The sequence below is a fragment of the Ostrea edulis genome, chromosome 7, assembly GCF_947568905.1.
Source record: "Ostrea edulis chromosome 7, xbOstEdul1.1, whole genome shotgun sequence".
NCBI classification, from domain to species: Eukaryota; Metazoa; Mollusca; class Bivalvia; order Ostreida; family Ostreidae; genus Ostrea; species Ostrea edulis.
In genome coordinates this window covers 24,974,579-24,988,818 of record NC_079170.1, presented here as the reverse complement: position 1 = coordinate 24,988,818, position 14,240 = coordinate 24,974,579, and the positions used below count along the sequence as shown (strand labels likewise).

At 35.4% G+C, this 14,240-nt stretch overlaps 3 protein-coding genes and 1 long non-coding RNA gene across 8 annotated transcripts; 3 read left to right on the top strand and 1 right to left on the bottom strand.

Annotated features, from left to right (window-relative positions):
- The first annotated feature begins 218 nt into the window (after positions 1 to 218).
- Positions 219 to 2,073, top strand: LOC125656202 (uncharacterized). Of its 2 annotated transcripts, XM_048886797.2 has the most exons (4): positions 220 to 452; positions 777 to 910; positions 1,165 to 1,403; positions 1,747 to 2,073. In XM_048886797.2, exons 1-4 carry the CDS (start codon positions 355 to 357, stop codon positions 1,825 to 1,827), a joined length of 552 nt encoding a protein of 183 aa, XP_048742754.2. In that variant the 5' UTR covers positions 220 to 354; the 3' UTR covers positions 1,828 to 2,073. The 2 variants fall into 2 exon arrangements, 1 of the variants encoding a protein (XP_048742754.2); XR_007363057.2 differs by lacking the exon at positions 777 to 910 and having other exon boundaries at positions 219 to 474.
- On the bottom strand, positions 1,981 to 4,414 carry LOC130047956 (uncharacterized). Of its 4 annotated transcripts, none has more exons than XR_008796773.1 (4): positions 4,264 to 4,414; positions 3,441 to 3,671; positions 3,236 to 3,346; positions 1,981 to 3,045 (listed from the first exon to the last, which is right to left on the bottom strand). It is a non-coding gene; the product is annotated as an uncharacterized LOC130047956 (long non-coding RNA). The 4 variants fall into 4 exon arrangements; XR_008796775.1 differs by having other exon boundaries at positions 3,453 to 3,671; XR_008796776.1 differs by having other exon boundaries at positions 3,506 to 3,671; positions 4,264 to 4,412.
- Positions 4,415 to 5,344: 930 nt separating this feature from the next.
- Positions 5,345 to 8,102, top strand: LOC130046243 (uncharacterized). The gene is made up of 4 exons (XM_048885023.2): positions 5,345 to 5,514; positions 6,449 to 6,692; positions 7,132 to 7,176; positions 7,634 to 8,102. The coding sequence occupies exons 2-4, from the start codon at positions 6,455 to 6,457 to the stop codon at positions 7,948 to 7,950; spliced, it is 600 nt and encodes a 199-aa protein (XP_048740980.1). The 5' UTR covers positions 5,345 to 5,514; positions 6,449 to 6,454; the 3' UTR covers positions 7,951 to 8,102.
- A 2,620-nt stretch (positions 8,103 to 10,722) lies between these two features.
- Positions 10,723 to 13,675, top strand: LOC125654916 (uncharacterized). The gene is made up of 4 exons (XM_048885024.2): positions 10,723 to 11,033; positions 11,996 to 12,245; positions 12,695 to 12,739; positions 13,199 to 13,675. Exons 2-4 carry the CDS (start codon positions 12,008 to 12,010, stop codon positions 13,513 to 13,515), a joined length of 600 nt encoding a protein of 199 aa, XP_048740981.1. The 5' UTR covers positions 10,723 to 11,033; positions 11,996 to 12,007; the 3' UTR covers positions 13,516 to 13,675.
- Positions 13,676 to 14,240: the final 565 nt, after the last annotated feature.

Here is a 14,240-nt window from a genome sequence, read left to right as displayed (position 1 = left end):
GTATATAAATGTTAAATATGCTCGGATTAAGTAAACAACTATCCAATAAGAATTTGAATCCATGACATCTTCCCCCAATCCGCATCGCCATTATTCTTGTAAATAGGAATGACACTACACAACAGCTACTACTTAGGATTGATTGATTGAAATTGTTGAATGTCCCACTCGAAAATATTTCACTCATATGGAGACGTCACCATAGGGTCTGTAAGTCTCGTCATGTGATTGCCGAGATTTAGCGAGATTATTAACTTCCGGGTACATCAACATCTCAGATTGCACTGTGTAGAGAGTGGTATACATAGATATAGCGTTATCAATCGATTATGTGGAGGTTTTAATGAGATAAACATGGGAATTGAAGCATTAGTGGAGTGGTCGAGGATTCTTCGCTTCGTGCTTGACGAATTACGTATTAACCGCCAGTGTACAAGCATCGACGAGGCCGGGTACGTCTTGCAGAAAGAGCAGGTTGGTAAAAGCATAATCTATGAACTAGAGAGATGTACGATACGTTTTTATATTCTCAAATCATTCCAATTGAAAGTATATTAATACTTGAAAATAAAAACGGATTATGCATAAAACTTGCTTTGTATTTATACGAACGTACTGGGGGGGAGGGAGGGGGGGGGTGAACAACGAAACTACATTTACGCACCTGCAGTGTACAGTTGTATATTCAATAAATAAAGCGCATTAAATATGCCTATCTATATCAGTTACATCACAGATGGGTTAAGATTGTTTAATATTTTTAAAATATTTTATAGATATGCCTTGAATCTGAGGATAAAGGTGTTGTGCATTGTGCATTCATCATTAATGTGGATGTCTGATGCCAGTATGCCCATAATGGGGCAGTATAAGTGTCGATCTTCATATGACAGCAAATTTTCAAAGGCAGGTACACAATTTAAAGATAAAATGATGTCAATACATGTTTGGATCTATATCTATTATGATTATAATAATTATAAGTTTATATGTTGTAAACTTTCTTTCTTTTTAGAAATTTCTTTCTTTATAAACTGTCTTGCTGTTTTGCCCTCTGGGCCCAAAATTGGAATAAACTTATCTTATCTATACCCAAAGTAGGTAATAAATGGGTTCGAACTGTGAAGATAAATTTTTACATGTAGATATATTGGAATTTTTCAGATATAAGAAGGCAAATAAAACTGTTCAATGTAAAATACGCCAGTAGTTGGATAAAACATCCAAAGTCGACACAGTCAAAGTTCACAACAACAATGAAGGAATTAACTGCATCCTCATTCCGCAGGGCAACAGGCCATTTTCAGCAACCCCAGAAATTCTTAATTGAGGCTAAGTGCCCATTTTCAGCTCGAACAATGACAATTAAAGAGGCCTGTGCAAATGGTGGGATTTCCCTCTTGGTAAGTCAGCATTATAGATTGAACAATTATGTGTATGTGTACCCAATACATGTACATAAGCTGTACATATATGTATTCATATATATCATTATGGATGTATCCAAGTTTATTATAACTTTAAAGTAACATTTTATGAATGAAATACAAATACTACTTAGGCTTCATTGTGATATTGAACTGCTAATGTTCTTTATAAACTTTACTTGCATCAAATTTTGAATACTGCAGTACATCTATGTCAAAATAAGTATGCATATTACAGTATAATACTTTCACCACTAATCAGAGCACTTGTAAATCATGTATATTTTATCAATACATGTAATGACATTTGCCATTTTAGAAAGTGATGCAAGGGATGGTTCGCTGCACCTCAAAACAAAATATGAATATTGGCATCAAATTCAAGGACAACAACACCTGAAAGACACCCAATGCTGTGATTTGCTAGTGTGGATTCCTAGTGACACTCAAATAATTCACATCGACAAAGATGTATTATGTCAACCTTTCAAGCGGGATAGAGTTTAATTATAATAATGAAGTATTTTTGCAGTCTAAAACACACACACATAACCACATGTACATATACTTTATTATGATATCAGTGGTGCATCTATCAAAATTATGTAATTACATGTATATTTATTGAATAAACATTATAGACAGAGTTTTTCTTATTTTAGATGAACCAAAATACATGTATGTATAGACACAGTGTCCAGCTTTACAAAAATCATTCAATTACATGCATTTACTAAAACAATGGATTTTACTTCTTTTTTAATAATGCAGATTTGAAACCCTTCAGAATGAGAACAAAAGGCTTTATGGTTGATTGTATATTGTTTAACATTCCTCTCGAGAATATTTCATTCTGATGGAGACGTTCCAAAGGGCTTTATATTCATATGAATATAAAAGGCTTTATATTTATATAAATATGTAGAAAAGTTATATTGCACATATGGTATTCATTACTTTTAACTTTAAAAATTCAATGTGGCAGGTATGTGCAGATTTAAGGTATATATATATACATGCAATTAATCTAATAAGTTTGTAGGATTTATCTGCAATCTCCTTCAAAAGGGGAACCTGCAAATTCACATGATCCACACAAATCTGAAACATTTTGTCAGATCAATATCTTGACTATGATAGAATATGGCTAAGGAATTTTTAAAAAAAAAATTATTCTCTCATTTTCCCATCCAACATGGATTCTGCATCTGGAAATTTTATAGCAAAGTTGTGCATCCTCTTTTGAGAAGTAGGATTTATTTGTAAGAAAGAATGGGATATTAAGTGTCATGTCATTTGGAAGTTTGTCAAAAATACAAAATCCTTTGTCCGCCAGGAATATATCACCAACTTGCAACTTCTCTAAAATGCCACAATGGTTCACAATTGCCAAATTAGATTTGTATCCAGCATACAGATTGGAAATAAGCTGCATTAGGTGTAATACACATTAAGGTCTTTTCTTTGTGGCGACTCTTGTCATTACTGCAAGCGAAAAACTGGCTATTCATATCAATTTGGTCATATTAGGTCACTTCTGTTGCATCCATTGCAATCTTCAATTCTTCTGACTTTTATATTTCAGTTGAATGGACACTCCCAACAGTGTTCATGATCCCTTCAAACAAAATTTCAAGAATATATGAAAAATATCCACAGAAAATGGTGTATACAGCAACATTTATACCCCCCTAAAATTACTAGGTAATTGAATACTGTGAAATCTGCGCTGACCTGTGAAATTGATAACTAGTCAGTGTATAGAAAGTGCATTGTTCATTTTTCCTTAACGAACCACTAAAACATACCTTTCCAGGGTCTTTCAATTATGATGTTCCCAATTGTCAAGGATGGTTTCCTTTAATTAAGCAGGTATATTTCTCACTGCAAGTTTACAACATCATAGTCTTCAAGGGAAGCTGTAAGAACAAAAGCAATACCATTATAGTATTTGGTGTGCATATAAATTTAGATAACACTGAAATGAGAATGAAGAAAATACAGAAAAACCACCTGACACTAAACTTAACAACCGTTGTAACTTCCTGGTTTGATGTACTAGAATACTTGTATCGTACACTGTAACTTTTTAAATGTTGAGGGTTTGGTGCTGTATACTCGTGATCATGTAGATGCACTTCATTGTTGTCTGGTACAGATATATTGGTAGCAGTATCAACTTTGGTTCCTACATGTACGTTTGAAGCAGATGCTTCTGCTTCAGCAGGTTTCGTAACTTTGTGTCTATGAAAAAAGTAATATACCATAAGTTGCTGTTTTTATTGACTTAAAGTGGCTCACTTATACACAACAAAGTTGTAGTTTCTGAAATAAGCACAGAATATGAGTGTTACAATCATTCTTTTCAAGGCCATGCGTCACTTTTACATAATTATACAATAAAGATATATGCCAGTTCTCTTGAAACACAATACAAAATTTAATCATGCAGGAGACTATATAAAGGCAAGTAGTATCAAGAGTGTCCTTTCAACCCTTTCCCCTTTTCCTAGCAAGGTTATTTTTCTATATTGATACAATAAATAAGTGTTCCTTGCCCTCTTCAGACAGAAGGGAATTATGTAGTAAAAGATGTTAATAAATGTTGAAATCGATAACGAAGAAAAACTTACCCCCCCCCCCCTATTTATGAAATTGTAGTACATGTAATTTTTTGCTCTTATTATTTTATTTTTATCAGTTCGTCTGTCAAAATCTTTTGTAGGCCTACCCCCTCTGAAATATCTAAACAACACATCCAGTATATTCTGTCAGTTTATACACACGTGTGTTAATTTGACATGGTTATTCGTTGAATTGTGATAATATTACGTACCTACATCTTTATATCCACCGCTTCCTTACTGTAGCATCGACTAGGAACCTAAATAAACTACATTGCAGGGTTTTTCCAGTCTCATGTATGCAGCCGATCGCTTAACAATACACCAACTTACATATTGGCGCCGATTCTCTGTTACGACTTTATATATTCCACATGTTGTTGTACCCGGAAGTAGTAAAACCGAAAGTGAAACCAAACGAGACTTACAGACCCTATTGCCGGTGAAGGGCTGCAAAATTGAGTCCTATGCTTGACGCCCATGACCAATGAGCAGGGAGGGATCTTTTATTATCGTACCACACGTGCTGTGACACGGGACCATCGTTTTTCCGGTCTCATTCGAAGGACCGACCCATCTAATCGCCTCTTACGACAAGCAAAGGGGTACTGAGGACCTATTCTAACCCGGATCCCCACGAGAGTACAAGTCAGGAAACATTGCAATATAAAAATCCAGGTAAATTAAATGAAAAAGTATTTTTGATACAACTGTTTTATATTTTATTTTCATCACATGATTTATTACATTTTTTTTTAATTGACAAATTTCAGCAGCAGTAATAGAATTGTTTTTATCATTTAAAAATAGTGTTCAAAATAGCCAACTGTAGTATTCTTTTTTCATAATTGAACTTCCTTTAAGATTTGTCCTAGTGTTTACACCTCTTTGATCATAATAAGGGCTATTAGTTTGGAAAACATACTTATGTTATCATTCGATGATAGAGGGGAAATTGGTTCACAATAGACTGTACAGTACCATATCATTACATGGTAAAACATTAATCTCCATCCTGTAAACGAAGACCGTTTAAACCCAATGAAATAATTTCAAAATTCTATCAAAATTTAATTTATCAGAAAAGAAATCGGAATGGGTTTTTTTTTAAAGATTTGAAACGGGCATTTCCGTTATTTTATTGGATGAGTAGGCAAGGTAGATAAAGGAAATTTCGCAATATTCAATACCCGAACGTGAACCGGCAGAATAAACAAAAGGAGATAAAGGAAATTTCGCAATATTCAATACTGTATCTGAACAAACCGGCAAAATAAAAAAAAAAAAGCTAACTCCCACAAGCTGCTGTATATAGGTATAATATGTCCCTGACCTTCGGAACGTCCCTGTGAATGGAAATATACAGGTAGTGATTGACTCGGTTCCGTGATTTGTTCAGCTATATATTCCTGATATTCTACTCTCTGTGCAGTGGCTGCTATCTGTTGGAGAGGATAATAAAAGTAAGACTTCACTTATCTACTTACGTGTACATCGCAGGAATGTTTTTAGTTTGTTTTGTTTGTTTTTTTGTACGTTTGCGTTGAAATTTTGCTATCGTACTCGTATTTTTCCCTAGCCTTTAACGATATGCTAAAAAGAATTGTTAAAAGACAGATGTTTAAGTATTGCTGCTATTAACAAGCATATACTGAGGTATTTACTAATATTATATATTAATGTGGGTAATTTATACAAATCACGCGGGGTACCCTTACTTCGGCTTTGACTGAAATAATACATAACTCTAGAGATTTTCTATTGTATTTTTAAAACACTCCTTTGATGCGATTGTAATATTTCACTCATTTATGCAATTTCTGCGTACGACGTTTGGCTATATAATATTCGTTATTTTGTAATTTATTCAATTTAACGATTTCCTCGAAATTATATAAAGAGAGAGAGAGAGAGAGAGAGAGAGAGAGAGAGAGAGAATATGTAAATGTATGTAGGGGTATTGATTCTTTCTTCGTTGAATATAGTGCACTTTAATGTATGTTAGTGTACATATGTAACGAAAACCTGTTATATTTTACGAGATACTGACACAGTAGAATACGATATTTAGAATAAATATACTGAAGTAAACTTTTCCAGAATTGATACATACATTGTACATTCGTGAGCGACATTATATAAATACCATTTTCTATTAAAACCCTAAACTTGCAATTGCTTACATCTAAGACAATTTCGTGACTTTAGCCACTGAAATCCATCAAATTTGTTGCGTTGTTTTACTAAGGTATAGTCTTGTAATAAACAGATTTTACGGTCTTATGTGTATTCTAAGATTTAAATGAAATTATGGACCACATAGGGCCCTTTTCATACCTTGCCCTTTGAGAATCTGAATAAACTATCAATGCTTTATCGTACACTCTTACTCTCCAGGTAGCCATGTCTGACTTTAGTGATATCGGGGATTGCGGTGATGGAGATTGTGATTGTGGCGATTGTGATTGTGGGAGCTGTGATTGTGACTTTGACTGTTGTGACTGTGATTGTGACTGTTGTGACTGTGATTGTGACTGTTGTGACGACTGCTGTGATTGCAGTAAATGTGAATGCGAAAATTGGTTTAAATGTGGTTGCTGTGGAGGTGATGATGGATGTTGCAGGAGTGATCCCGTTGATGGTAAAATAAAATGATAAGATGCTTTCAATACCATTGGCTCAAGTGAACTTTTCTGGTTAAAATCTGTATACATTCCCTTATCCACGTTTTGAAGTGTTTGGTGTCTTCAGAGAACATCACTAATTAAAGTTTCTTGGTGTTCTAAGCTTTCTTAGAAGAGAGTGGTTGACTTTCTTTTCCATCGAAAAATCCTTGTTCCCCGTCATCTATAGTATATAATTGTAAACAGGAGCTCATCATCAAATAACATTTTTTTGCAACTGCCACTAGTGACCACGTTTAAATGAACTCTTCAGCTGTACATGTATCAAATGGAAATCGATTGACCTCTTTCTATTCTCTATCACATGTTCACAAATTGGTGAATGACTTATAATTATTCGTTCTGTATTCATATTTTACCAGAATCACTATTTATATAAGTCCTGATGGATTTCAGATGACGATAGCGTAGATGTCCGTTGCGGGCATAGAAACTCAAAGGGTGAGTTATTTTGTTTGTTTTCTTTGGGGGGGGGGGTAAAGTATACGAATTGTACTATTTAGGTCAAGTACAGATAAATCTGTAAGCAGTTATTAGTATATTTCAAATGTTGAAAGTTTATGAGAGTGAACCTCCATTTTAAGTCAGTAAGAATGCTCAGAGGAAACCGGGGTTAATGTAAATATATGTTATCACATGTACACATGCTCTAGTAACGAAACATTCTCATTTCTATGTGTAACAAACCCGATGCCCCAATATCAGACTAAAGGCCTTTAGCTGATTTCAGGGAAATTATATTTTGTTTTCTTATTAAATGTACATTGGAAATAAAGTGTGGGTATTAATTGAATTTTCATACTAATACTTTATTTAGTATTCACTATATCACTAGCTAAGCAATGCCTTGGTTATCAAAAGACTGGAAAGTAAGCAGTTGTTTGTATTTTTCCTTAAGGTTGTGGCTGGAGCTTCTGTTTTAGTGTAACGGATGATGATTGCTGTGATATCAAAGGCCGACGACGGCGACGAAATCAGAGAAGGTATGAATTGGAGCGGAGACGTCAGATGGAGACTCAAGGACCGAGCGTCATTGTTACTGTCATTGGTGCACCCACTAATCAGGTCCCAACTACTGATTCTGTGTTACCAGCCTCTTCCGATCAGGAACCAAATATTGACAACGTGGAGAAACCAACAGCAATCACAACACAACCACCATCTTACGAAGAGGCTACTCAGAAAGAACATGTTGTCACGTCACAACCTACTTGAACAATCATTAGCAATGTTCAAATACTTAAAAAATAACAAAACGATATAATTTTAAGACATGTGATATTCGTTTTTACTTAGTTGCCATATTTACATTTTATTTGTCTTTGTACTGTTATGCTTAAATGAGTTATCAATTAATAAATAGTACCGTCATTTACATGGTCTAGTTTTTTATTTAAATTAAAAGCAGGCTGATAATCAAACTAGAATTACAAAATGAATTGTTAACTGGAGAGCGAAAGAGGAAGGGAGAGGGGACAGAGAAAGTGTCCCTGAAATTACAATTATAGAGGGGATAAATGAAAGCTAACTGAGGATATGTACAGGAACCAGATCAGGTCGTGTAGAGATTCAAACAAATCACAAAGCTCACACATTATTTCTCCTATACATCTGCATGTGCTCTCCAGACATCAGTCCCTTGGGGATCCGGGTTAGAATAGGTCCTCAGTACCCCCTTGCTTGTCGTAAAAGACGACTAAATGGGGCGGTCCTTCGGGTGAGACCACAAAAACCGAGAACCAGTGACAAAGCAGGTGTGGCACAATATAGATCCCTCCCTGCTCAATGCGCACCGAGCATAGGCCTAAATTTTGCAGCCCTTCACCGGCAGTGGTGACGTCTCCATATGAGTGAAATATTCTCGAGAGGGGTGTTAAGCAATAATCAATCAAGACATCAGTCTCTGAATGATACAGACAGTGGAACAACAAATGGAAAACAAAAGTATAAGTTTTAGATTTGGCAGCTCTCAGATAATTATCTGGAAGCAACCAATGACTGTAAGTATCCCCGTGTCTGCTCCAAGCCTCATCCACGGACAAAATGCTGTACAAGTAGACATATATGTTCGTAAGAAAAACTCATTCAACTCTAATATCAAAGCAAGTTCTGTCCTAGATTCCAAATAATCATTCACCTAAAATCAATAAGGTTTATAAACTCCTTATTCCCTTTTAGGGAGATAGACTAGGAAATTATTTGCAGGGATATAATTCTATAAAGTCTCAGTATTTGTTAAAAGGTATTAAGGAAGGTTTTTCTTTAGAATCTGAATGGGAGTAGGACTATCAGTCTACAAAAATATTGGTAAAGAAATAACAAGTGGGTAGAATTAACACTTTCCCGTTTCTTCTCTTAAGTTGGGATTAGTTTCAAAGATATTCCCAAATCAATGTAGACTGATCATATGTCTTATCCAAATACGAAAGGGGGGGGGGGTCAGCAAATGCTGGGGTTTCGGATGTATCAGACATAAATGAAACAATTGCGTATCCATATAAAAGAGATATCATATGAACGCAACATTTTGCTACAGAACTGATATTCGATCAGCTTTTAAGATCTTACCTGTGTCACCGGAAGATTATAATTTGCTGGAGTTTTGTTGAGAAGGTAAAGACTACTTTGCTGAGTGTCTGCCTGCGGGGTGTAGAACTAGCTGTAAAAAGTTTGAAGAGTTTAGCTATCTCACTGAATGGGTTACATAATTATATAAGCTAGAACTGACGGCATACTTGATGATTTTCTTTCAACGAGTCAACAAAAGTAGCCTTGAAGAATTTTAGGAAATTTCTGGAGATATTTATTGAGATGGGGATACCCTTGGCAGCAGAAAAATCTACTTCCAACACAAGTGATTCAGTTTGTAGGCATTACGACTGATGTCAAACTCAGGTAAACATATGATAAAATAAGCAAATAAAAGCACTAACTAACAGCGTCCTGCTTAAGAGACGGGTGTATTATCAAAGAATTGCTATCATCAATGGGGGTGTTTAACTTTGCTTGTTTCGTTATCATACCAGGAAGAGCATTTTTAAGGTGTTTCATTAACTTGCTCATGTAACTTTCAGAACACCAACGGTATGTGATTTGTCGATTACATACAAACGAGATGTGGTAATATTATCGCACTTCCTAGGTAAATACAATGGTACTTCTGTGTATATGGAAGAAAAGGTCATGTCAAGAAACACAATATCATTATATTGATTAATTGATTAGATATTGTTTAACGTCCCTCTCGGGAAATTTTCACCCCTATGGAGACGTCACCACTGCCGGTAAAGGACTGTAAAATCTAGGCCTATACTCGGCCATTGTGGCCTTTGAGCAGGGAGAGATCTTTATCGTGCCACACCTGCTGTGACGCGGGGCTTCGGTTTTTGCGGTCTCATCCGAAGGACCGCCCCATCTAGTCGCCTCTTACGACAAGCAAAGGGGTACTGAGGACCTATTCTAACCCGGATCCCCACGAGAGTACAAGTCAGGAAACATTGCAATATAAAAATCCAGGTAAATAAAATGAAAAAGTATTTTGATACAACTGTTTTATATTTTATTTTCATCACATGATTTATTACATTTTTTTTTTAATTGACAAATTTCAGCAGCAGTAATAGATTGTTTTTATCATTTAAAAATAGTGTTCAAAATAGCCAACTGCAGTATTCTTTTTTCATAATTGAACTTCCTTTAAGATTTGTCCTAGTGTTTACACCTCTTTGATCATAATAAGGGCTATTAGTTTGGAAAACATACTTATGTTATCATTCGATAATAGAGGGGAAACTGGTTCACAATAGACTGTACAGTACCATATCATTACATGGTAAAACATTAATCTCCATCCTGTAAACGAAGACCGTTTAAACCCAATGAAATAATTTCAAAATTCTATCAAAATTTAATTTATCAGAAAAGAAATCGGAATGGGTTTTTTTTAAAGATTTGAAACGGGCATTTTTGTTATTTTATTGGATGAGTAGGCAAGGTAGATAAAGGAAATTTCGCAATATTCAATACCCGAACGTGAACCGGCAGAATAAACAAAAGGAGATAAAGGAAATTTCGCAATATTCAATACTGTATCTGAACAAACCGGCAAAATAAAAAAAAAAAGCTAACTCCCACAAGCTGCTGTATATAGGTATAATATGTCCCTGACCTTCGGAACGTCCCTGTGAATGGAAATATACAGGTAGTGATTGACTCGGTTCCGTGATTTGTTCAGCTATATATTCCTGATATTCTACTCTCTGTGCAGTGGCTGCTATCTGTTGGAGAGGATAATAAAAGTAAGACTTCACTTATCTACTTACGTGTACATCGCGGGAATGTTTTTAGTTTGGGGGGAGGGGGTTTCTACGTTTGCGTTGAAATTTTGCTATCGTACTCGTATTTTTCCCTAGCCTTTAACGATATGCTAAAAAGAATTGTTAAAAGACAGATGTTTAAGTATTGCTGCTATTAACAAGCATATACTGAGGTATTTACTAATATTATATATTAATGTGGGTAATTTATACAAATCACGCAGGGTACCCTTACTTCGGCTTTGACTGAAATAATACATAACTCTAGAGATTTTCTATTGTATTTTTAAAACACTCCTTTGATGCGATTGTAATATTTCACTCATTTATGCAATTTCTGCGTACGACGTTTGGCTATATAATATTCGTTATTTTGTAATTTATTCAATTTGACGATTTCCTCGAAACTATATATATATATATATATATATATATATATATAGAGAGAGAGAGAGAGAGAGAGAGAGAGAGAGAGAGAGAGAGAGTATGTAAATATATGTAGGGGTATTGATTCTTTCTTCGTTGAATATAGTGCACTTTAATGTATGTTAGTGTACATATGTAACGAAAACCTGTTATATTTTACGAGATACTGACACAGTAGAATACGATATTTAGAATAAATATACTGAAGTAAACTTTTCCAGAATTGATACATACATTGTACATTCGTGAGCGACATTATATAAATATCATTTTCTATTAAAACCCTAAACTTGCAATTGCTTACATCTAAGACAATTTCGTGACTTTAGCCAATGAAATCCATCAAATGTGTTGCCTTATTTTACTAAGGTATAGTCTTGTAATAAACAGATTTTACGGTCTTATGTGTATTCTAAGATTTAAGTGAAATTATGGATCACATAGGGCCCTTTTCATACCTTGCCCTTTGAGAATCTGAATAAATTATCAATGCTTTATCGTACACTCTTACTCTCCAGGTACATGTAGCCATGTCTGACTTTGGGGATATCGGGGATTGCGGTGATGGAGATTGTGATTGTGGCGATTGTGATTGTGGGAGCTGTGATTGTGACTTTGACTGTTGTGACTGTGATTGTGACTGTTGTGACTGTGATTGTGACTGTTGTGACGACTGTTGTGATTGCAGTAAATGTGAATGCGAAAATTGGTTTAAATGTGGTTGCTGTGGAGGTGATGATAGATGTTGCAGGAGTGATCCCGTTGATGGTAAAATAAAATGATAAGATGTTTTCAATACCATTGGCTCAAGTGAGCTTTTCTGGTTAAAATCTGTATACATTCCCTTATCCACGTTTTGAAGTGTTTGGTGTCTTCAGAGAACATCACTAATTTAAGTTTCTTGGTGTTCTATGCTTTCTTAGAAGAGAGTGGTTGACTTTCTTTTCCATCGAAAAATGTTTGTTCCCCATCATCTATAGTATATAATTGTAAACAGGAGCTCATCATCAAATAACATTTTTTTGCAACTGCCACTAGTGACCATGTTTAAATGAACTCTTCAGATGTACATGTATCAAATGGAAATCGATTGACCTCTTTCTATTCTCTATCACATGTTCATAAATTGGTGAATGATTTATAATTATTCGTTCACGTCCCTTCTTTATTCATATTTTACCAGAATCACTATTTATATAAGTCCTTATGGATTTCAGATGACGATAGCGTAGATGTCCGTTGCGGGCATAGAAACTCAAAGGGTGAGTTATTTTGTTTGTTTTGTTGGGGGGGGGGGGTGTAAAGTATACGAATTGTACTATTTAGGTCAAGTACAGATAAATCTGTAAGCAGTTATTAGCCTATTTAAAATGTTGAAAATTTATGAGAGTGAACCTCCATTTTAAGTCAGTAAGAATGCTCAGAGGAAACCGGGGTTAATGTAAATATATGTTATCACATGTACACATGCTCTAGTAACGAAACATTCTCATTTCTATGTGTAACAAACCCGATGCCCCAATATCAGACTAAAGGCCTTTAGCTGATTTCAGGGAAATTATATTTTGTTTTCTTATTAAATGTACACTGGAAATAAAGTCTGGGTATTAATTGAATTTTCATACTAATACTTTATCTAGTGTCCACTATATCACTAGCGAAGCAATGCCTTGGTTATCAAAAGACTGGAAAGTAAGCAGTTGTTTGTATTTTTCCTTAAGGTTGTGGCTGGAGCTTCTGTTTTAGTGTAACGGATGATGATTGCTGTGATATCAAAGGCCGACGACGGCGACGAAATCAGAGAAGGTATGAATTGGAGCGGAGACGTCAGATGGAGACTCAAGGACCGAGCGTCATTGTTACTATCATTGATGCACCCACTAATCAGGTCCCAACTACTGATTCTGTGTTACCAGCCTCTTCCGACCAGGAACCAAATATTGACAACGTGGAGAAACCAACAGCAATCACAACACAACCACCATCTTACGAAGAGGCTACTCAGAAAGAACATGTTGTCACGTCACAACCTACTTGAACAATCACTAGCAATGTTCAAATACTTGTGAAATAACAAAACGATATAATTTTAAGACATGTGATATTCGTTTTTACTTAGTTGCCATATTTACATTTTCTTTATCTTTGTACTGTTATGCTTAAATGCGTTATCAATTAATAAATAGTACCGTCATGTACATGGTCTAGTTTTTTATTTAAATTAAAAGCAGGCTGATAACCAAACTAGAATTACAAAATGAATTGTTAACTGGAGAGCGAAAGGGGAAGGGAGAGGGGGACAGAGAACGTGTCCCTGAAATTACAATTATAGAGGGGATGATTGAAAGCTAACTGAGGATATGTACAGGAACCAGATCAGGTCGTGTAGAGATTCAAACAAATCACAAAGCTCACACATTATTTCTCCTATACATCTGCATGTGTTCTCCAGACATCAGTCCCTTGGGGATCCGGATTAGAGTAGGTCCTCAGTACCCCCTTGCTTGTCGTAAAAGACGACCAAATGAAGCGGTCCTTCGGGTGAGACCACAAAAATCGAGGTCCCGTGCACAATATAGATCCCTCCCTGCTCAATGGACATACGCGCCGAGCATAGGCCTAAATTTTGCAGCCCTTCACCGGCAGTGGTGACGTCTCGATATGAGTGAAATTATCTTAAGAGGGGCGTTAAGCAATAATCAATCAAGACATCAGTCTCTGAATGATACAGACAATGGATCAACAAATGGAAAACAAAGACAC

What these genes read in the sequence shown, in the direction of transcription:
- LOC125656202 (XM_048886797.2), top strand. Translation starts at nt 355, where the DNA reads ATGGGAATTGAAGCATTAGTGGAGTGGTCGAGGATTCTTCGCTTCGTG. An exon ending in CAGCAAATTTTCAAAGGCAG is followed by an intron (nt 911 to 1,164) that starts GTACACAATTTA and finishes GGAATTTTTCAG; the next exon opens with ATATAAGAAGGCAAATAAAA. An exon ending in ATGGTGGGATTTCCCTCTTG is followed by an intron (nt 1,404 to 1,746) that starts GTAAGTCAGCAT and finishes TTGCCATTTTAG; the next exon opens with AAAGTGATGCAAGGGATGGT.
- LOC130046243 (XM_048885023.2), top strand. Translation starts at nt 6,455, where the DNA reads ATGTCTGACTTTAGTGATATCGGGGATTGCGGTGATGGAGATTGTGAT. An exon ending in CAGGAGTGATCCCGTTGATG is followed by an intron (nt 6,693 to 7,131) that starts GTAAAATAAAAT and finishes GATGGATTTCAG; the next exon opens with ATGACGATAGCGTAGATGTC. An exon ending in CGGGCATAGAAACTCAAAGG is followed by an intron (nt 7,177 to 7,633) that starts GTGAGTTATTTT and finishes TTTTTCCTTAAG; the next exon opens with GTTGTGGCTGGAGCTTCTGT.
- LOC125654916 (XM_048885024.2), top strand. Translation starts at nt 12,008, where the DNA reads ATGTCTGACTTTGGGGATATCGGGGATTGCGGTGATGGAGATTGTGAT. An exon ending in CAGGAGTGATCCCGTTGATG is followed by an intron (nt 12,246 to 12,694) that starts GTAAAATAAAAT and finishes TATGGATTTCAG; the next exon opens with ATGACGATAGCGTAGATGTC. An exon ending in CGGGCATAGAAACTCAAAGG is followed by an intron (nt 12,740 to 13,198) that starts GTGAGTTATTTT and finishes TTTTTCCTTAAG; the next exon opens with GTTGTGGCTGGAGCTTCTGT.